We start from the raw sequence: 22,308 nt of genomic DNA, 5'->3' as shown, positions 1-22,308 counted from the left end.
GGAACGATTCTAGGATTCTAGGAGTGGAGCGATAGCATAATCATTATCAAAAATACTTTTAGGTGTAAGGTTCTCAGGTTCAATCCCAGCACCACCATAAGCCAGAGCAGAGCACTGTTCTGGTTCATCCATCTTTCTGTGTCTCTCCCATTAAAGTATGGGGGGAGGGGAGAACGGTAGCATACATGGTGAAGCACAAGGACCGGTGTAAGGATCCCGGTTCGAACCCCGGCTTCCCACCTGCTGGGAGGTCGCTTCACAGGCGGTGAAGCAGGTCTGCAGGTGTTTATCTTTCTCTCCCCCTCTGTCTTCCCCTCCTCTCTCCATTTCTCTCTGTCGTATCCAACAATGATGACAACAACAACAACAACAATAATAAACAACAAGGGCAACAGAAGGGGGAAAAATGTCCTTCAATAGCAGTAGATTCATAGTGCAGGCACCGAGCCCCAACAATAACCCTGGAGGCAAAAAAAAAAAAAAAGTATGGGGGGGTTTAAACTGTTTAAGCTCTGGGTTAAACCTCCAGCCTAGCTTGTACCTTAGACAGCTGCACTTCTGCCTAAAGAAAGCTTTCACCTGGGCTTAGGTAAATTAATAAGCTTCATCAACATAAGGCTCCTCAGGTAGGTTATGCCTAAGCAGAGCGAGATGCAGAAACCAGACAGTCACAGATACTGACTGCCTAAGTACACTTCAGCACACTGTATAAATCAGTCATATGATATGCATAGTCCCACAGCTATTTCAAATCAAACTATTTTATTGTCCAAGAGACTGGTCACAAGAGCCACCAGGGGGCGCCCAATCCTCACTCCTCAGCACTCTGCGTGCTGACATAGTCCTGAAGAAGCGCCTGCACCTCTGTCCTCCGGCTCATCTTGGTGGCCTTGCCCTGAAAGCGGCCTTTCTTCCCAGCTCCTTTGCCTTCCAGGACCTCAGCCACCCTAGAGAGTAGAGACATAGTCAAGGAGCAGCGAAAAACTAAAGACAGCCCTGGCTCTCCCTGAGGGGCCCAGGGGAGGGAGAGATAAAGGCTTATAGAAATCCTTTTTTTTTTACTACAGAGCACAAGGTCATGGGTTCAAGCCCCTGGTCCCCATGTGAAGGAGGGAAGCTTCAAGAGTGGTGAAGCAGGGCTGCAGGTGTCTCTCTCCCTCTCTATTTCCCATCCCCCTCTCAATTTCTCTCTATTCTATCCAATAATAAATAAATAAATTTTTAAAATCCTTTTTGAAGGGACTGGGGGGGCCAGTGGGTTAAGCACACAAAATATAATTGCACAGACCCCATTTCCAGCCCCGAGATTCCCCACCTGCAGGGCGGGTCACTTCACAAGCAGTGAAGCAGGTGTTAAGGTGTCTTTCTCTCTCCCTCTCTATCTTCCCCTCCCCCTCTCAATTTCTCTGTCTAATCCAAAAAGTAAATATATATATATATATACATATATATATATATTCATTTATTTTTATTTATTTTTGTTTATTGGATAGAGACAAAGAGAAATTGAGGGGTGATGGTGGTGTACCTGGTTGAACACACACATGTTACAATGCACAAGGACCCAGGTTTGAGCCCCTGGTCCCCACCTGCAGGGGGAAAGCTTTGTGAGTGTTGAATCAGTGCTGCAGGTGTCTCTGTCTCTCTTCCTATCTATCTCCCCCCTCCCTCAATTTCTGACTATCTCTAGCCAATATAGAAAATTTTAAAAATAAAAAAAAAAACATTTTAAAAGAGAGAGAAATTGAGAGAGGAAGGGGAGGTAGAGAGGGAAAGAGACAAACACCTGTAGCACTGCTTCACCACTCATGAAACATCGTAAAGTCTGACTTTGAGTTTCAGTTCTGGCCCCTCCAGCTATGAGATCTCAGGCTCCCCCTCATCTGTATAACTGGGATTGATGGTAGCAAGAATCGCCTCTGCTCAGCTCACCTTATATGCCATTGGCATGAACCAAAAACGGGCTGGTGAGTGGAGTGGCCCTTTTCTCCAGGAAAGGGCTGTGTAGTAGAAAGGGTCACAAGGTCTCCTACATGTACAGGCAAGTCTGTGCAAGATTACCTGGGCCCCAGGGTCTCCACAGCCTCTGCCGGTCCTGCCAGTAAGAACAGCCCAGCACCTTTTTCATCGCCCACGGTTAAGAACAGGAGGGTCTCCTAAGAGGGTAAGACAAGGTGATGAGGGCAGATACTTAGAGCTGAAGGGTCAACCCCCTAATACCGCACTCTCTTCTCATTCTCAAAATCACATTTCCCCTGATGAGTAGTAATAATGCAGCCTTTCCACTCTGGCCCAGTAGGGCCTAGAGAAGGTTTGAGTTTAGGAACTTTGGTGAAATTAAGGTCAGGGCTGCTGACCCTGGCCAAATGTAAAATTGCCTTCATTGATAGAACTTGACCAACCTCAGCAGCCTGACCACCACCTGTCCCCCACAAGCCCCATGGCTGCCACTGCCTGAGGCTATTTCTTCACTGCCTGGTCACCTGGGCTCCTTTGTCTACTGATGACTTCTTGTTTTCAAAGGCCATCTCTTCTGCATCCGCCCACCCTTCTAGGCAACATGTCCAACTCCAGCTTTTATCACCCTGAGCTGGAAGCACTAACATACACGGTCAGCTCCTTGAGAACCAGTACCCTCTACACAGAAAATTCAGGGTAGAATATATACACTGCCGGACCCAGAGTAGGTATTCCAAAAGGTGTTTTCTGTAGCAAATGCCAGAGACCAGAAAATCACTAACATTCAGACTATTATAATGAGGGGAGGGGGGACAGCTTCACACAGAAGCAAAGGCAAGTGGAAGGGGTGGCCAAGTCAACCCCTGTATTTCTAATATCAGGCCCTGAATACATATAAAGCTAGATGACTTAGAGTTTCAGATCTGATTAAAGGTCCTTGAAGCTGGTAAATTTCACAGCCCCAGGAAAGTCAAAGCTGCAAACCTACCTAAACGTGAAACTGAGTTTGGTTCACAGCTAATGCTAAGAAAATAATATTGTGGAGTCGGGCAGTAGTGCAACGGGTTAAGCGCACGTGGCGCAAAGCGCAAGGACCGGCTTAAGGATCCCAGTTCCAGCCCCTGTCTCTCCACCTGCAGGGAAGTCACTTCACAGGTAATGAAACAGGCCTGCAGGTGTCTATCTTTCTCTCCCCCTCTGTCTTCCCCTCCTCTCTCCATTTCTCTCTGTCCTATCCAACAATGATGACATCAACAAAAATAACTACAACAATAAAACAATAAGGGCAACAAAAGGGAATAAATATTTTTTTAAAAAAGAAAACAATATTGTGGCCCGGGAGGTAGTGCACTGGATAAACCACTGGACTCTCAAGCATGAAGTCCAGAGTTCAATCCCTGGCAACACATGTACCAGAGTGATGTCTGGTTCTTTTTCTCCTCTTATCTTTCTAATAAATTAGTAAAATATTACAAAGAAAGTTTTTTTTAAAAAAAAAGAATATTAAAGTTCTAGTTCCTACTCTGTATATTCAGATGGAGGGACTTCAGCTAACCCAGCATCAGTTGCATAGCTCTCTAGCCAGGATGGAGAGAGAATCCCATCTTACCTCTGACCCAATTTCATTGGCAATAATATTCATGAACTCAGAATCACCCTCCTTCCTACAAAAAAGGATACAGACATTAACTCAGGGCTGGAATGGGAACTAGGACACTGAAGGAAGCCTCATTCCTCCTCATGAGGTAGGCTTTCTACATCCTCTGTCCCTTTGCACAAAACCCCAGATCCCCTTAGCAAAGAGGAAAAGTGCTGGCTAGAGACCAGCAGGACGCCATTCTCAGCATTAGCAGTTTACAACAAGCTTTGCGTTTGTTTGTGTCTCCAACCAGAAAAATTGAGGTCGGTGAGCTGGTGAAGAAGTGTCACAGTGAAGATGTTCATATAAAAATGAGGCAGATGGGAGTCGGGCTGTAGCTCAGCGGGTTAAGCGCAGGTGGCGCAAAGCACAAGGACCGGCATAAGGATCCCGGTTCGAACCCCGGCTCCCCACCTGCAGGGAAGTCGCTTCACAGGCGGTGAAGCAGGTCTGCAGGTGTCTATCTTTCTCTCCTCCTCTCTGTCTTCCCCTCCTCTCTCCATTTCTCTCTGTCCTATCCAACAACGACAACAACAATAAAACAACAAGGACAACAAAAGGGAATAAATAAATAAAATAAATATTAAAAAAAAAAAAAAAAAATGAGGCAGATCGTGTTCCGGGAGGTGGTGCAGTGGTAAAGCTTTGGACTCTCAATCATGAGGTCCTGAGTTCGATCCCCGGCAGCAAATGTGCCAGAGCGATGTCCGGTTCTTTCTCTCTCCTCCCATTTTTTTCATTAATAAATAAATAAAATCTTTTTTAAAAAAATGTGGCAGATCTACTCAGCCTTGAGTTTACCGGTGAGACCCGACTCCCACTGCACTGCATACAGGGACAAGATGCACCCTAAGCCCACCCACATCCTCTGCATTTTGGAGCCTCTCACCTGTGCAATGTGACAACACCTCCCCAGTCTGGGCTGTTCCTCAGGCTGTGGGCAGCGTGCACAGCCAGATCTCTGAGCAGACTCAGGTTGCTCTGCAATGGATGTCATAGCTCAGTAGACGAGGTGGAAAGGAAAGAGAAATACCGCCCTCCTACCACTTCATTCTGCCCCGCTCCCTCTAACAAGCTACAAGCACAGTTTGCAGAGGGCCCAGTGTGGGAGCCTATTCCAGGCTCCACCCTCCATGGAGGAAATCACCTTCTGCAGGAGTCTGATGGAGTTCTGTAGCTTTGTTACTGCTTCTACATGTTCCTCTGCACCACACCTGTAAGAGAAGGGGGGGGCTCTGTAAGGCAGCCAAAGCACATTCAGAGTTCATTAACAAGCTTCACACACACCACCAAATGGAACAAGCATGTCTGGAAAAGAGGGGAGCTACAACAGCATCTGGGATGCCAGTGCTGAAATGAATGCTCAGGATCCCAAAGATTATAGTAATGCACTGAAGGTCAGAGTCTATGTGAACAACCTGGAAAAGGCATGCAAGTCACTGAGGAATTCTAGTCTAGATAATAGGCAATGATGTGGGCAACCAAAACAGTAAAGGTCAAGTCAGACAATGGGGCGACTCGGAGTGGATGACCTGAGAGTATCTGATAGGACCATTTCAAGAAACAGCATTTGCGTTGCTAAAAATGGGCTAAAGAAGAAATCAGTGTCCTGTGGACCCTTCAGTGATGATAAAATCTGGATTATCGAGTTTTAGTTAAAAGGAGAAAATAAAGTCATGAAAATTTGGAAAAAGAAAAAAGAGGGAGTCGGGCAGTAGTGCAGCTAGAAGAAGAAGAAGCAGTGGGTTAAGTGCACATGGTGCAAAGTACGAGGATGTAAGGATCCTGGTTCAAGCCCCTGGCTCCCCACCGGCAGGGGAGTCGCTTCACAGGTGGTGAAGCAGGTCTGTAGGTGTCTATCTTTCTCTCCCCCTCTCTGTCTTCCCCTCCTCTCTCCATTTCTCTCTGTCTGTCCTACCCAACAACGATGACATCAATAACAACAATAACTACAACAATAAAACAGCAAGAGCAACAAAAGGGAATAAACAAATTAATTAATTTAAAAAAAAAAGAAAGAAAGGTCATTAGAGAACTGTTCAGCTTCCCAATGGCTTCTGATGCAAAGCTTAAGTCAATGAAGTCCACTGCCCCCCTGCCAGGAACTCACATATATGTGATTCCACTGATCCTGGCAAACTACCCTCCTTTAACTTTAGGTAGACTGAGGGAAAGAGAGACAGAAGGAGAAAGACCACATCACTACCCCGACTTTCATGGAGCTTCCCCTGGTGCTGTGCATAGTATCTCCATGTGAAGCTGGAGGATCAAACCCAGGTTCTTGCACTAGGTAAGTGTACACTCTACCAGGTGAGCTATCTCCGGCCCCAAAGAAGTCTTTCTTGATAGTGTTTATCACTCCAAATGGGGACCTGAGGACATTATAAAGAAGTCTCTCAAGCAACTGAAGGAGAGGACATAAAGGAATAAATCATTTTGTGTGAGTATGAGTTGCTATCTCAACAATTTGGACAGGGTAAATAGCATAGTGGTTATGCAAAGAGACTCTCATGCCTGAGGCTCCAGAGTCCCAGGTTCAATCCCCTGCACCACCATAAACCAGAGCTGAGTAGTGCTCTGGTTTTGAAAAAGGGGCGGGGGGGATTGGAGGGCAGGCAGTAGAACAGCAGGTTAAGTGCACATGGTGCAAAGTGCAAGGAACGGCATAAGGATCCCACCTACAGGGGGCTACATCACCATCTGTCTTCCCCTCCATTCTTGATTTATCTCTGTACTATCAAAAAGAAAAAAGAAATAAAAAGAAAAAGAAAGAAAGGAAAAGAAAACTGCATATAAACAAAAACTTTATTGCAGCCTAGGAGGTGGTGCAATGGATAAAGCATTGGGACTGAGTTTGATCTCAGCATCCCATATTCCAGAGTGATGCTACAGTTCTCTGTCTCCCCTCTCTTTCTCATCAATAAATAAATCTTTAAAAAATAAAAATTAGGGTGTCGGGCGGTAGCACAGCGGGTTAAGCACACATGGTGCAAAGCACAAGGACCGGCATAAGGATCCCGGTTCCAGCCCCCCGCTCCCCACCTGCAGGGGAGTCGCTTCACAGGCAGTGAAGCAGGCCTACAGCTAGCTATCTGTCTTTCTCTCCCCCTGTCTTCCCCTCCTCTCTCTATTTCTCTCTATCCTATCCAACAACAACATCAATAACAACTACAACAATAAAAAAGGGCAACAAAAGGGAAAATACATAAAATATTAAAAATACTTTAAAAAAATTAAAAATTAAAATTAAAAAAAATAAAGAACACTGCATCCACCAAAGATAAGTATTATTCTGTCTACATTATAGGTAGAAAAGCTGTGGTTCAGGAAGTGACACAGTGGATAAAGCACTGGATTCTCAACCATGAGGTCCTGAGTTCACTCCCTGGCAGTACATGTACCAGAGTGATGTCTGGTTCTTTCTCTCCTCTTATCTTTCTCATGAATAAATAAATAAATTCTTTAAAAAAAAAAAAAAAAAACTAAGTCCAGGCTAGGAAGACAGCATAATGGTTATGCAAAAGACTTTCTTTTTTCTTTAATATTTATTAATTCCCTTTTGTTACCCTTGTTGTAGTTATTATTGCTGTTATTGATGTTATTGTTGTTGGGTAGAACAGAGAGAAATGGGAGGGGGGAGACAGGGAGAGAGAAAGACAACTGCAGACCTGCTTCACCACTTGTAAAGCGACTCCCCTGCAGGTGGGGAACCAACCAGACATCACTCTGGTACATGTGCTGCCGGGGACTGAACTCAAGGCCTCATGCTTGAGAGTCCAGTGCTTTATCCACTGTGCCACTGCCAGGATCACAGCAAAAGACTTTCATGCCTGAAGTTTTGAGGCCCCAGGTTCAATTCCCAGCACTATCAGAGATGAGCAATGCTCTGGTTTTTCACTGTCTTTCTCTCTGTATTTATCTTTCATTAAAATAAATTTTAGTGGTCCAGGAGGTGGTGCAGTGATAAAACTCTGGACTCTAAGCATGAGGTCCCGAGTTCGATCCCTGGCAACACATGTGCCAGAGTGATGTCTGGTTCTTTCTCTCACCTCCTTTTTTTTTTTTTTTTTTGTCTCCATGGTTATTGCTGGGGCTCAGTGCCTGTACCATGAATCCACTGCTCCTGGAGATCATTTTTTCCCCTTTTGTTGCCCTTGTTTTATCATTGTTATTGTTGCTATCATTGGATAGGACAGAGAGAAATTGAGAGAGGAGGGGAGATAGAGAGGGGGAGAGAAAGACAAATAGCTAGCTGCAGACCTGCTTCACCGCCTGTGAAGCGACTCCCCTGCAGGTGGGGAGCCAGGGGCTCAAACTGGGATCCTTACACAGGTCCTTGTGCTTAGTGCCATGTGCGCTTAACCCGCTACACAACCGCCCAACTCCCATCTCTCCTCCTATCTTTCTCATAAATAAATAAAATATTTTAAAAAAAATAAAATTTAAAAAAAGAAAGAAAAGAAAAAGAGAGAAAGAAAAAAAAAGCTAAGTCCTAGGGTATCTAAGAAACAAGAGGCAACAGACAGGCACATACTTAAGCAAACTGGTCAGTGATTTTTCAGTTCTGTGACTTCTCTCCATCCACTTCAGCACCCGGTTTCCAGCCAGAAATATCAGATTGGTTTTGTTCTTTTTCCCTTTCTCAGTGCCCAGGATTTTAATGACCTGCATAAAACAAGGAAGTAACATACACACACACCCCAACAGCAGTAGGTCCTGGAATTTAACATGGACACACCTAGCTATCCCTCAGCAAGTGACCACACTTAGGACACCTCGACTGTCCTCTCTGCCACTCCCATTCTGCTCAGGATCCCCCACTCCCGACAGCCCAATTCACACACACTCACCAGCCCTTCCTCACCTACCTGGAGGTCACTGAGATTGTTTACGTGGGTTCCGCAGCACATGTTGGAGTCAACACTCTCGATAGTAACGACTCGAATGGGCCCAGCATGATCACCCGGCAAACCCCGGCCCCTGACCTGAAACCCCGTGGAGGGAGAAGGGCAGTTTGTATATTTACCAGGAGCCCTCGCAGGGTCATTCCAGAGAAGCCACTGGCTCTCATCTCACCTGCTCCACCGCAGGATCATCCGCAGTCAGCTCCTGTATATTCACTGGCAGCCGCTCTCTGATTTTTTCATTGACGCTCTGCTCAATGGCAGCTACTTGCTCAGCAGTCACAGAGGGACTGTCCAACTCAATCACACTCCGGAGTCGCCCTAACTCCCTGTCAGAAGTAGCAAAGTGATCACAGGATGCTGATGATAAAATAATAAAAAATGGTAGTCAGGTGGTAGCGCAGCGGGTTAAGCGCACGTGGCACAAAATGCAAGGACCGGCGTAAGGACCCCGGTTCGAACCCCCAGCTCCCCACCTGCAGGGGAGTCACTTCACAGGCGGTGAAGCAAGTCTGCAGGTGTCTATCTTTCTCTCCTCCTCTCTGTCTTCCCCTCCTCTCTCCATTTCTCTCTGTCCTATCCAACGACGACGACATCAAGAACAACAATAATAACTACAACAATAAAACAAGGGCAACAAAAGGGAATAAATATATTTTTTAAGATCTTTATTCATTTTGAATAGAGACAGAGAAAAATTGTGAAGGGAAGGGGAAACAGTGTGGGAGAGAGACAGAGAGACACCTACAGACCTGCTTCACCACTCATGAAGCTTTCCCCCTGCAGGTGGGGACCAGAGGCTTGAACCCAGATCCTTGAGCACTGTAATGTGTGCACTTAACCAGGTGTACCACTGCCTGGCCCCATAAACAAATATATTTTTTTTAATTTTTAATTGTTTATGAAAATTAGTTGGGCAGGGAAAATAGCATACTGGTTATGTAAGACTTTCATGCCTGAGGTTACAGATCCCCAGTACCACCATAAGCCAGAGCAGAGCAGTACTCTGGTAAAAAAGAAAAAAATCATTGTACTTAATACACACACACACACACATACACAACTCACAAAATAGGGACTGTTATTCCCATTTTACAGTTGAGAAGCAGTAAGAAACATGAGGGGGGGAGACAGTATAATAGTTATACAAGAAAAGACTTTAAAAAAAAAAAAGAAAAGACTTAGTCCCTGAGACTTTGATGTCCCAAGTTCAATCCCCAGCACCACAAGCCAGAGTTGAGCAGTGATCTGAATAATTAACCAAAAAAAAAAAAAAAAAACACTACTCATGGGATGGGAGCTGATAACCTGGAATCCATGCCCTAGAGTTATGTTATATCTCCTGCTTACCATGATGTTGTCTTCAGTCCAAACAGATTATCAGCAACTGCTGTGATGAGATGCTGCCCTGAGCAGAGAGAGGAAGAGAGAAAAGACTGAGAAATCCACATAACTATGCACACTTCCAACGCTACCAACACAGATTGGAAACCTACCAGTCACTGAGCAGTAAACCTGAGAAATACTTTATTCTTAACAAGAATTCTGAAAAGGGGAGTCGGGCGGTAGCACAGCAGGTTAAGCGCAGGTGGCACAAAGCATAAGCACCGGTGTAAGGGTCCCGGTTTAAGCCCCCGGGGCCCCACCTGCAGGGGAGTCGCTTCACAGGTGGTGAAAGCAGGTCTGCAGGTGTCTATCTTTCTCTCCCCCTCTTTCTTCCCCTCCTCTCTCCATTTCTCTTTGTCCTATCTAACAACAACAACAACAATAACAATAATAATAAATACAACAACGAAAAAACAACAAGGGCAACAAAAGGGAAAATAAATAAAATTAAATAAAATAAAATAAAAAGAGGGGTCGCGCAGTAGCGCAGCAGGTTAAGCACATGTGGCATGGAGCGCAGGGACCAGCATAAGGATCCCGGTTCGAGCCCCCCGCTCCCCACCTGCAGGGGAGTTGCTTCACAGGCGATGAAGCAGGTCTGCAGGTGTCTGTCTTTCTCTTCCCCTCCTCTCCCCATTTCTCTCTGTCCTAGCCAACAACGAACTATATCACCATCAACAATAACAATAACCACAACAAGGCTTCAACAGCAAGGGCAACAAAAGGGGGAAAAAATGGCCTCCAGGAGCAGTGGATTCATGGTGCAGGCACTGAGCCCCAGCAATGACCTAGAGGCAAAAAAAAAAAAAAAAAGAATTCTGCAAAAAGGTTATCACACGAGCTTGGTGCCTGAACAGTTCCACCATTTCCAGTGGCTTCTTATTTTATTTTATTTTATTTTATTTCCTTTTTCTCTTTTTGATACAGGGTGAGAGGCAAAGAAAGGGAGACACCTACAGCACTACTTCATTGCTTATGAGCCTCCTCCATCCACTGCAGGCTGGGAGCTTGGATCCAGTCCTCAGGTATGGTGACATGTGCACTCTATCAGGTGAGTCACCATGACCCACACCCTCAGCAAAAGAGCTTTATGATGCCATTTCATGGATGAGGAAACTGAGGCCAAATGAGATCAAAAAAGCTTGCCAAGACAATGTAGCTTATCAGTGGCAGAACTTAAACTCAAGTTCTAATACATTCTTTTACTCAAATACTTATCAAGTACCTACCAAATGCATGGCACAGGGCCTGGCATTAGAAATAAAACATTATTTGCATGTGGCGCCAAGTGCAAGGACAGGTGAAAGTATCCCGGTTCGAGCCCCCGGCTCCCCACCTGTAGGAGAGTCGATTCACAGGTGGTGAAGCAAGTCTTCAGGTGTCTTTCTCTCCCCCTCTCTGTCTTCCCTTCCTCTCTCCATTTATCTCTGTCCTATCTAACAACAACAACATCAATAATAACAGTAACTACAACAACAATAAAAAACAAGGACAACAAAAGGGAAAAATATATATATATACATATGAAAACTTTCTATAAAAAAAAATACATTATTCCTGATCTATGGCAGTGATGAGACAGAGGAAGAAATACTTAACTGTAAAGACTAAGGTAGCAAGACAGCCAGAAAAGGAGAGAGAAGTAGGATATATTTAAAGAATTAAGAGATGGTCAGGATGGCCAGAATACAGAACAAGAGGGAGGGACCTGAGAGGAGGCTGGAGCAGTCGGCAAGTATCAACTCAAATAGAGCTCTGATGCCGTGATAAGGAGTTTGGTTTCATCATGATCTATAGGAAGACTAGAGAGCTTTAAGCAGGGAAGTAACATGATCAGATGTTCATTCTTCTGCAGAGCAGGGATCAAGTCCAGGGTCTCCCATATGCATTCTATACTGAGTCACCAACCCAGCCCAGTTTTTCACTTTTAAATACCCACAAGAAAGATACCAAAGCACCCCTCCACTGTTCATAAAAATTCACCCCTTTTCATTCTTGGTGTTCTCGTGTAGATAGAACCCAGGACCTCAGGCATGAAACTCTACCTACTCAACTACCCTGTCAGCCCCAATATATATATATTTTTAATTGATTGGGGAATTAATGGTTTGCAGTTGACAGTAAAATACAGTAGTTTGTACATACATAACACTTCCCAGTTTTACACATAACAATTCACCCTCTCTAGGTCCTTCTCTGCCATCGTATTCTGGGACCTGAACCCTCCCCCCAGCCCAGAATCTTTTACTTTGGTACAACACACCAAACCCAGTCCAAGTTCTGCTTCGTGTTTTCCCTTCTGATCTTGTTTTTCAACTTCGATGAGTGAGATCATCCCATATTCATCCTTTTGTTTCTGACTTATCTCACTTAACATGATTCCTTCCAGCTTCACCCAAGATGGGGTGAAGAAGATGAATTCACCATTTTTAATAGCTGAGTAATATTCCATTGTGTATATAGACCACAACTTACTCAACCACTCATATGTCATTGGACACCTGGGTTGCTTCCAGGTTTTGGCCAGCCCCAAGATTCTTTTTTCTTTTTTGTGAATAATAAAACAGATTGCTGAAGACCCTCTGCCAGGTGCCCAGCCAACCTCACTAACCACTTTCCAGTGGAATTTACATGGAAAACATCCCACTGGGCCTCAGGACAAAGTCCAAAGGAAGAAAATGGTCACTGTAAGAAAATATGACTCAGGGACTAGATGATGTAATACAGTTGAGGTCATGTGTTACAAAGCTTAAGGACCTGGTTTCAAGTCCTTAGTCCCTATCTGTAGGAAGGAAGCTTCGCAAGTGGTGAAGCAGTACTGCAGTTATCTATCTCTCTCCATCTCTATCTTCCTCCTCCCTCTTGATTTCTGTTACTAAGCAATAAAAAAATTAAAATCTATATATATACATGACTCATGTCAACCTTCCACTTGAACTAAGGTGTTACTTAATTTCCAATCCAATCTAAAGAGCAGGTGTCTCTCTCTATCGTCCCCTTCCCTCTCAATTCCTGTCTCTATCCAATAAATAAATAAATACCTTTTTTTAAGTCAATGAAATTTCTTTTTAAATATATTTTCAATTTAATTGTTTTTATTTATTTATTAGATAGAGACAGTCAGAAATTGAGAGAGAGAGAGGAAGAGAGGTCAGGTGGTAGTGCACTTGCTGTAGGTCCCCCTCCCCTCTCGATTTCTGACTGTCTCTATCCAGTAAATAAATAAAGAAAATTTATAAAAAAAAAAAAAAAAAGGGAACAGTGAAAAAGAGAGGAAGAGAGACACCTGCAGCACTGCTTCACTGCTTCACAACTCACAAAGCTTTCCCCCTGCAGGTAGGGACTGGGGGCTAGAACCTGGGTCCTTGTGCACTGTAGCATGTGCACACAACCAGGTGCGCCACCACCTGGCCCCAAAGTCCATGAGATTTCCAGAGAAAGACACCCAGCAGGAAGTCAGTAATTCTTAGACCTAGCAGTTATTATAACACTTTTACTTTAGGTGTTCATATTATTTCTAATGACACTTATTATAACCTGCCAGAGAAGATTTTGAATATATCTGTCTCTTCCAAAATATTAAGTCCTAAAGAATCCAAACCATATTGCGGTTATGGGGACATGCTCATACATGGCAGCTGTCCCTTCCTCCCACCAAAACCATTTCACCTACCTGAATGTTGCTGCATGTGGTCAAACCTCCGCTCCCAGTCTACCCGGACCTGGACCTCACTCCCAGGGGTCAGAGGCATCTGTGTGAAATGATCAGCCTGGGCCCCCCGGCGGGTCACTCTCAGTACAGAGATGTCATTGATTGTACCATGATCATCAGGCTGGGGGGAAAAAATAAAGGGAATCAGTGGTAGGAGGCAGGGCTCAAACTAGCTCTGTTATACAAATATCTCCTATGTGTGAGAATCCCTAGAGAAAAGAAGAGGCAATGCCAGGGGAAATAGCATCACTCTGCTCCTTGAGGGGACTGTCTCTATGCACTTCACTCTGACTACCTATATATTTTGTTCCTTAGAAGAAAGTAAAAGAATTAAGACAGAGGGGCGTGGGTAGATAGCATAATGGTTATGCAAACAGACTTTCATGTGTGAGGCTCTAAAGAACCAGGTTCAATCCCCCGCACTACTATAAACCAGAACCAGTGCTCTGGTAAATAAATAAATAAATAAATAAATAGAGATTATAACTATAGTATGAAGATTCTTAACTTTCAATAGTCCCTAAAATCATCTGAATTTTCTTTTCTCCTTTCATTACATCTACTACACTACTATATTAGATTTTTTTAATATATTCACTCATTTACTATTTTACTTTATATTTATTTATTGGGTAGAGACAGACATCAAGAGGGAAAGGGGAGATAGAGAGGGAAGGAGATAACTATAGCACTGCTTCACTGTTTCACTGTTAGTGAAACTCTCCCTCTGCAGGTGGGGACCAGAGTATGGAACACAGGTTAATTGCGCATTGTAACGTGTGCTCAAACAAGTGCAATACCATCCACATCCTCTTCATTTATTTAAAAGAGCATCTGGGGGGAAGAGGGGAGGGCGGTAGGGCGGTAGGGCAATAGTGCAGAGGATTAGGCGCAGGTAGCGCAAAGCGCAAGGACTGGAAAAGAATCCCGGTTCGAGCCCCGGGGAGTCACTTCACAGGCGGTGAAGCAGGTCTGCAGGTGTCTGTCTTTCTCTCCTCCTCTCTGTCTTCTCCTTCTCTCTCCATTTCTCTCCGTCCCATCCAACAACGACAATAATAACAATAATAAGTACAACAACAACGAAAAAAACAAGGGCGAGAGTCCAGCTGTGGCGCAGCAGGTAAGACCGGAGTAAGGATCCCGGTTTGAACCCCGGCTCCCCACCTGCAGGGGAGTCGCTTCACAGGCGGTGAAGCAGGTCTGCAGGTGTCTGTCTTTCTCTCCTCCTCTCTGTCTTCCCCTCCTCTCTCCATTTCTCTGTCCTATCCAATAATAACAATATCAATAACCACAACAATGTTAAACAAGGGTAACAAAAGAGGAAATAAATAAATAAATATTTTTAAAAAATTTTAAAAAACAAGGGCAACAAAAGACGGAAAGCAAATTTTTTTTTAAATTTTAAAAAATAAAAATAAATTAATAAAAAAAAAAGAGGAGCATCTTTGGGGCCAGGTGGCGGCATGTGCAAGGACCAGGGTTCAAGCCCTTGGTCCTCACCTGAGAGGGGAAGCTTCTTGAGTGGTGGAGCAATGCTGCAGGTGTCTCTGTCTCTGTCTCTCTCTCTTTGCCTCCAGGTTATCACTGGGGCTTGGTGCCAGCACTACGAATCCACTGCTCCTGGTGGCCATTTTTTACCATTTTGTTGGATAGGACAGAGAGAAATTGATAGGGGAGAGGACGATAGAGAGATAAAGTCAAACAACCTCTCTGGGGAATCCGGCAGTAGCGCAGCAAGTTAAGTGCAGGTGGCGCAAAGCACAAGGACTGGCAGAAGGATCCCAGTTCGAGCCCCTGGCTCCCCACCTGTAGGGGAGTCGCTTCACAAGCAGTGAAGCAGGTCTGCAGGTGTCTATCTTTCTCTCCCCTTCTCTGTCTTCCCCTCCTCTCTCCATTTCTCTCTGTCCTATCCAACAACAACAACATCAATAACAACAATAATAACTATAACAACAATAAAAAACAACAAGGGCAATGAAAGGGAAAATAAATAAATATTTTTTAATTTTTTTTAAATACGAAAAAAAAAGAAGAAAGAAACAACCTCTCTGCAGGTGGGGTGCTAGGGGCTCAAACTGGGATCCTTGTATGGGTCCTTGCACTTCTGACTATGTGTGCTTAACCTGGTGTGCCACCCTCTTTCCCCATCTCTCCCTTCCCTCTCACTTTCTCTGTCTCTATCAAATAAATAAAATAAGTCAATCCTTTTTAGTTTTTCCAGATAGAGATGAGGAGAACCACGGTGCTGAAGGTGGTTGGGCTGTGCCTAGGTTGTACACATAGCAAAGCAGCCCTGAAATAAGTAAGTTGTTTTTTTTTTTTAAGATTTTATTTATTTATGAGAAAGACAGGAAGAGAGAGAAAGAACCAGACATCAGTCTGGCACATGTGCTGCCGGGGATGGAACTCGAGACCTCCTGCTTGAGTCCAAAGCTTTACCGCTGCGCCACCTCCCGGACCACTTTTATTTATTTTTTTTTAACCAGAGCACTGTTCAGCTCTGGTTTATGGTGGTGCGAGGAATTAAACCTGAGTCTTCAAAGCCTCAGGCATGAGAGTTTCTACCTCCCACTGGAAATAAATAAGTCTTTAGGGATAAAATAAAATAAAATGTAACAGAAAACAGGATCAAGGATTGACTACTTACAAGGCACTGCCTACCACCCCTAGAATACTATGGATGGACTAGAAAGGAGGTGCAACAATAAGAGCACATGCCTTGCTTGTATGAGGTGCTAGATTCTACCACTAGTACTGCATAATAAACGGCAAATCAGGTCCAGCAAGATAGCTCACCTGGATAGTGTGTCTACAGTCACTACTGACATGACGACCCATGTTAGGATCCAGCCCCCTCCATAGGGGAGGAAGCTTTGGTGCTATGGTGTGTTTCCCTCTCTCTCTATTTCTCTCTTTATATCTGAAAAAAAAATAATAAACTCAGAGTCGTAAAGTCACAGAGGAAAAAAAAAAAAAAAAAAGACTGAGCAGTGCTCTCGGGAGGGAAAGAGGGAGAAAAGTAGGGGGAGAAGAGGAATGAATAAAATGAACAATTTAGGAGTCGGGCTGTAGTGCAGCGGGCTAAGCGCAGGTGGCGCAAAGCACAAGGACCGGCATAAGTATCCCAGTTCGAAACCCGGCTCCCCACCTGCAGGGGAGTCGCTTCACAGGCGGTGAAGCAGGTCTGCAGGTGTGTCTATCTTTCTCTCCTCCTCTCTGTCTTCCCCTCCCTCTCTCCATTTCTCTCTGTTCTATCCAACAATGACAACAACAATAATAACTACAACAATAAAACAACAATGGCAACAAAAGGGAATAAATAAATAAAATAAATATTTTTAAAAAAATGAACAATTTAAATAAGGCATAGCCCTTCATGAAACTTTAAGAATGTGGACAGTTAATTATAATATACTCAACAATATGACAAAAATATGAACATGTACATTTATATAAGAATAAAGCTCACTGGAAAAATGCCTACCAGTCTAGGGAATCAGTGTGAATGTCCTGACAGAAACATATCTAAAATGAATTCCTTGATGGATAGTAGAAGTCACATGTTCTCCTTTCCTTTAGTAGATAAAGAAACATCTATGTTTTGGGAAACCACTGTAATAATGATGACACTGCAGTGAAATGGGAACTTCCTCATTGTCAAGTGTTGGTTATTTTTTGGGACGCTGGGACTTACTGTTCCAGGCAGCCTTCCTTCCTTTTTTATTTATTTATTTATTTATTTATTTATTTTATATATACAGGGTGAGAAACAGAGAGGGAATGTGAGGACAGAGACATAAGGACACCTGCAGCATTACTCCACCACTCATGAAGTTTCCCCCTTGCAAGGGGGAGGGGGTTGAACCTGGATCATCACACATGGTAATGTGTGTACTCTACTGAGTGCACCAAACTGCCGGCCCCCTCACTATCAAGTTTACTTAACATGTTCTATCATGTCTTTCTTTGCCTCCATAAGAGATAAGTGCCGCGGCCAGGTGGTGGCACACCTGGTTGAGTGCACATGTTACAGTGCACAAGGACCCGGGTTCAAGCCCCTGGTCCCCACCTGCAAGGGGAAAGCTTCATAAGTGGTGAAGCAGTGCTGTAGGTGTCTGTCTCTCCCCCCCTCTCAATTTCTGGCTGTCTCTATCAAATAAATAAAGATTTTAAAAAATTAAATAAAAAAAAAAGAGAGAGATAAGTGCTCATCACAGCCTCCTTATTGAAATCCACCCACCTTAACACACCATTCAAGGTCGTTCAAACTTGCCCCCACTTACCTTCCCAAGGTCATTCAAAGTCATCAACTGGCATATAGGCACCAATTGTAGCTAGCCATGTTCAGAATTCCTGCCCTTTGTCCTCTTATCGCTGCTAGAAAAGTCTCTCCTGTAAATGCTTACTTTGGAATTATTATCCTTGTCCATATATACAATGAACTTAGTCTCTGCTATACAGCACTAATCACTTCCCTTTATTCTTCCCTTCGTTGTAACTCATCTATCTCACCTGAAATCCTTCAGGGGTATCTTGTTCAGTCCCTGTCAAACATTCTAAGCTATTGGTAATTCCTTCTCAGGGCTTTTGCATTTACTATCCTCTATGTGTGGAATACAGTCTCCTGCAACAGGTACTTTAAAAAGCATTCACTGTCATTCCCTTGTCTTTACAGCATTTATTATGCCTGGCATGCTATTCATCTATTTCCTGTCTTGTCTTCTAAAATAAAACATTCATGTATGTAGAGATTCTCTCGTGTTTACACCTCATCCCTGGAGACTGGAAAAATATCCAGTATATGACTAGATAAGTATTCTTTAAAAATTTGTTGGGAGTCGGGCTATAGTGCAGAGGGTTAAGCGGAGGTGGCGCAAAGCACAAGGACCAGCATAGGGATCCCGGTTTGAACCCCGGCTCCCCACCTGCAGGGGAGTCTTTCTCTCCTCCTCTCTGTCTTCCCCTCCTCTCTCCATTTCTCTCTGTCCTATCCAACAACGACAACAACAATAATAACTACAACAATAAAACAACAAGGGCAACAAAAGGGAATAAATAAATAAAATAAATATTTTTAAAAAAATTTTTTTAAAGAGGAGGAAAAAAAATTTGTTTGGGGGCTGAGGAGATAGCTTAATGGTTATGCAAAGATATTTTCATGTGAGGCATGAAATCCCCAGCACCACCATAATCCAGAGCTGAACAGTGCTCTGGTAAAAAATAAATAATAGGGAGTCGGGCAGCAGCGCAGCAGGTTAAGCGCAAGTGGCGCAAAGTGCAAGGACCGGCTTAAGGATCCCAGTTCGAGCCCCTGGCTCCCCACCTGCAGGGGAGTCGCTTGAGTGGAGCAGGTCTGCAGGTGTCTATATTTCTCTCCCCCTCTGTCTTCCCCTCCTCTCTCCATCTGTCCTATCCAATAACGACGACATCAACAACAACAATAACTACACTTTTTTAAAAAGGGCAGCAAAAGGGAAAATAAATTTAAAAAATAAAAATAAATAAATATAAATAAATAATAAAAACACATATCTCCGAACAAATGAACTGAACTAACTTTCGGCTGGGACAACGGGACAGGAAAGCGTTTTCTACCTTAGCAGAAAATATTCGGGGTTTCACGGTGGGGTGGGCCTGGTACCTGTCCGCCGCCCTCAGGGAAGAGCAGCGTGTCTTCCAGCACCACGTGGAAGCCGCTCAGCACCTCCTTCCTGCCGCCGCTCCCCTCGGTCTGCAGCTCCGCCGGCCGGCAGGAGACCACGGTGGTGGTGAACTGGACAGAGGGGGGAGAGCACAAGTCCCCACCCCGACCTTCAGCACGCAGAGATGACTACCTCCGCACTCCCTCCATCCCGCACCCCCCTAGCCCCCATGATCCCATCCGCTCGGAACCATCTGGTCCCTCTCCCCGCGGGCCGCACCTCCCGGGCATAGCTGTCCTGTTGACAGCGGAAAGCCATGGCTGCGCATCACGGGACAACCGGACTCACACGCAATGAACCGCCCGGGGCGGACGGGGAGCGACTCGGGACAATCTTGTTGGCGGGCGCCTCTTTGCGCTGGGTCCTGAAGGCAAAGCGTGGGGCGTGGCTTAGACTAACAGGAGAAACTTTCTTTCTCCTTGGTTTAGTAGCCCTGCGGAAACTTTGAAAAGGACTAGAAAATAAATAAAATGAAACTGCAGCCTGAACGTGTCAAGACACTTAATTTAGCCCCTTTGAGCCCCAGGGATGTATGTAATTAGATCCTGCATAATTCTTTAATATATTTTTTAAATATTTATTTATTCCCTTTTGTTGCCCTTGTTGTAGTTATTGTGGTTGTTATTATTGATGTCGTCGTGGATAGGACAGAGAGAAATGGAGAAAGGAGGGGAAGACAGAGAGGAGGAGAGAAAGACACCTGCAGACCTGCTTCACCGCCTGTGAAGCGACTCCCCTGCAGGTGGGGAGCCGGGGGATTGAACCTTAAGCCGGTCCTTGCGCTTTGCGCCACCTGCGCTACCGCCCGACTGCGCTCCCCCCTGCATAATTCTTGACGGATAGAAGTGAGGATGTCACAGCCTTAGCTAAGATTGAAAGCAGCTCCAATAAAAGTGTAATTAATGCTGTGAAAGAATGAAATTCCCCAATTAGACTAGTTCATTGAAGTAGATAGAAAAGATCTCTTAGAAACTAGATGGGAGGTGGGCAAAAAAATAAAAAGAAACTAGATAATTCCCACCTTCAGGGGAGTCGCATTCACAAGCTGTGAAGAAGGTCTGCAGGTGTCTTATCTTTCTCTCCCCCTCTCTGTCTTCCCCTCCTCTCTCCATTTCTCTCTGTCCTATCCAACAACGATGACAGCAATAATAACTACAACAATAGAACAAGGGCAACAAAAGGGAATGTTTAAAAAAAAAGATGAAATTACACTAATGCACTAATTGCTTCAGCTCTGCACCTGGCGGATAGGAACATTTGCCTTTAAGCTGCATATCCTGCAACCCCTACAACCGCCCCCCCACCTCAGCTATCTGCTAACTTGTCCATTTGGCTTCTGTAAACACTGCTTGCTTCCTCCCCAGAAGATAAGAATGGAATGTTTTCCTTGAAACTTTAACCCCCAAATTAGCAAGGACATGTTAATCATGTAGACCCCCCCACACACATACACTCACTTTTCCCTTAAAGGAGGACGAATTTCAATCCTCAGTATCTCAGAGTGACTGGAACCTATTTGGTACAACGGCCTGGGATCTCAGCTGAGATTTGTCTTTGTCTTTTAGTGTGGTCTCTGTGTAAGTCTGTGTGTAAGGCCTTATTTTCTTTTTTTTTTTTTTTTTTTTTTTTTTTTGTAAGGCCTTATTTTCACCCTTTCAAACTTAAGAATAAATTCCTTATACTTCATATACAGGGGTCGTGTCAGTTTGTGTGGGGTTCGGATCAGAAGTGTGCTTACTCATCTTCCTCTATGTCCTGTGTTGGCCTCAGTTTGTCTTAGTTTGTAATGGGTACTGTCAGAAACAAAACTTAACAATGCAGCCACATATTAGTAAGATACTTAACATATTCATTATATCCTATACATTTTATACTTCTTGCACATTTCTGTTCTGACTAGCCAGCTTTCAAGTATTCAATAACCAGATGTGAGTGCTACAATTAGTATAAATTAAAAAAAAAATGTGTCCACCCGGTTGAGTGCACCTATTACAAAGCGCAAGGACCCAGGTTCGAGCTCCTGGTTCCCACCTGCAGGGAGAAAGCTTCACAAGTTGTGAAGCAGAGCTCGAAGTGTCTCTCTGTCTCTCTGTCTCTCCCTCTCTTTTTTTTTTTAATATTTATTTTATTTATTTATTCCCTTTTGTTGCCATTGTTGTTTTATTGTTGTAGTTATTATTATTGTCATTGTTGGATAGGACAGAGAGAAATTGAGAGAGGAGGGGAAGACAGAGAGGAGGAGAGAAAGATAGACACCTGCAGACCTGCTTCACCGCTTGTGAAGCGACTCCCCTGCAGGTGGGGAGCCAGGGTTCGAACCGGGATCCTTATGCCGGTCCTTGTGCTTTGCGCCACCTGCGCTTAACCCTCTGCGCTACAGCCCGACTCCCTTGTCTCTCCCTCTCTTTCTCCCCCTTCCCTCTCAATTTCTGACTGTCTCTATCCAATAAACAAAGATTTAAAATTTTTTTAAAAAGAGGGAGTCCAGCGGTAGTGCAGCAGGTTAAGTGCAGGTGGCGCAAAATGCATGGACCGGAGTAAGGATCCAGGTGTGAGCCCCAGGCTCCTAACCTGCAGCAGGGTCACCTCACAAGTGGTGAAGTAGGTCTGCAGGTGTCTTTCTCTCCCCTTCTGTCTTCCCCTCCTCTCTCCATTTCTCTCTGTCCTATCCAACAACGATGACATCAATAACAACAATAACTACAACAATAAAACAACAAGGTCAACAAAAGGGAAACTAAATAAATATTTTTAAAATTTAAAAAAAATAAAAAAACTTAAAAAAAAATGTAACGGGGGCTGGTAGTAGTGCACCTGGTTTAGAGGACACATTACAAGCCATAAGAATCTGGGTTCAGAGGGTCCCGCAGTGGCCCACTGGGTTAAGCGCACATAGTTCCAAGCACAGGACCCAAGTTCGCGCCCCTGGCTTCCCACCTACAGAGGGGTCATTTCACAAGTGGTGAAGCAGGTCTGCAAGTGTCTGTCCTTCTCTCCCCCTCTCTA

At 44.4% G+C, this 22,308-nt stretch overlaps 1 protein-coding gene across 1 annotated transcript; it reads right to left on the bottom strand.

Moving 5' to 3' along the window:
- Positions 1-743: 743 nt before the first annotated feature.
- AARSD1 (alanyl-tRNA synthetase domain containing 1) lies at positions 744-19,659 on the bottom strand. Its single transcript, XM_007536830.3, has 12 exons — positions 19,522-19,659; positions 19,242-19,373; positions 13,562-13,721; positions 9,853-9,910; positions 8,675-8,831; positions 8,467-8,583; positions 8,133-8,263; positions 4,746-4,812; positions 4,488-4,579; positions 3,569-3,623; positions 2,062-2,156; positions 744-947 (listed from the first exon to the last, which is right to left on the bottom strand). Exons 1-12 carry the CDS (start codon positions 19,558-19,560, stop codon positions 812-814), a joined length of 1,239 nt encoding a protein of 412 aa, XP_007536892.1. The 5' UTR covers positions 19,561-19,659; the 3' UTR covers positions 744-811.
- Positions 19,660-22,308: the final 2,649 nt, after the last annotated feature.

The sequence above is a fragment of the Erinaceus europaeus genome, chromosome 12 (genome assembly GCF_950295315.1).
Source record: "Erinaceus europaeus chromosome 12, mEriEur2.1, whole genome shotgun sequence".
Taxonomy (NCBI): domain Eukaryota; kingdom Metazoa; phylum Chordata; class Mammalia; order Eulipotyphla; family Erinaceidae; genus Erinaceus; species Erinaceus europaeus.
The sequence above is the reverse complement of the archived record's forward strand: the minus strand, read 5'-3'. Positions and strand labels throughout refer to the sequence as shown.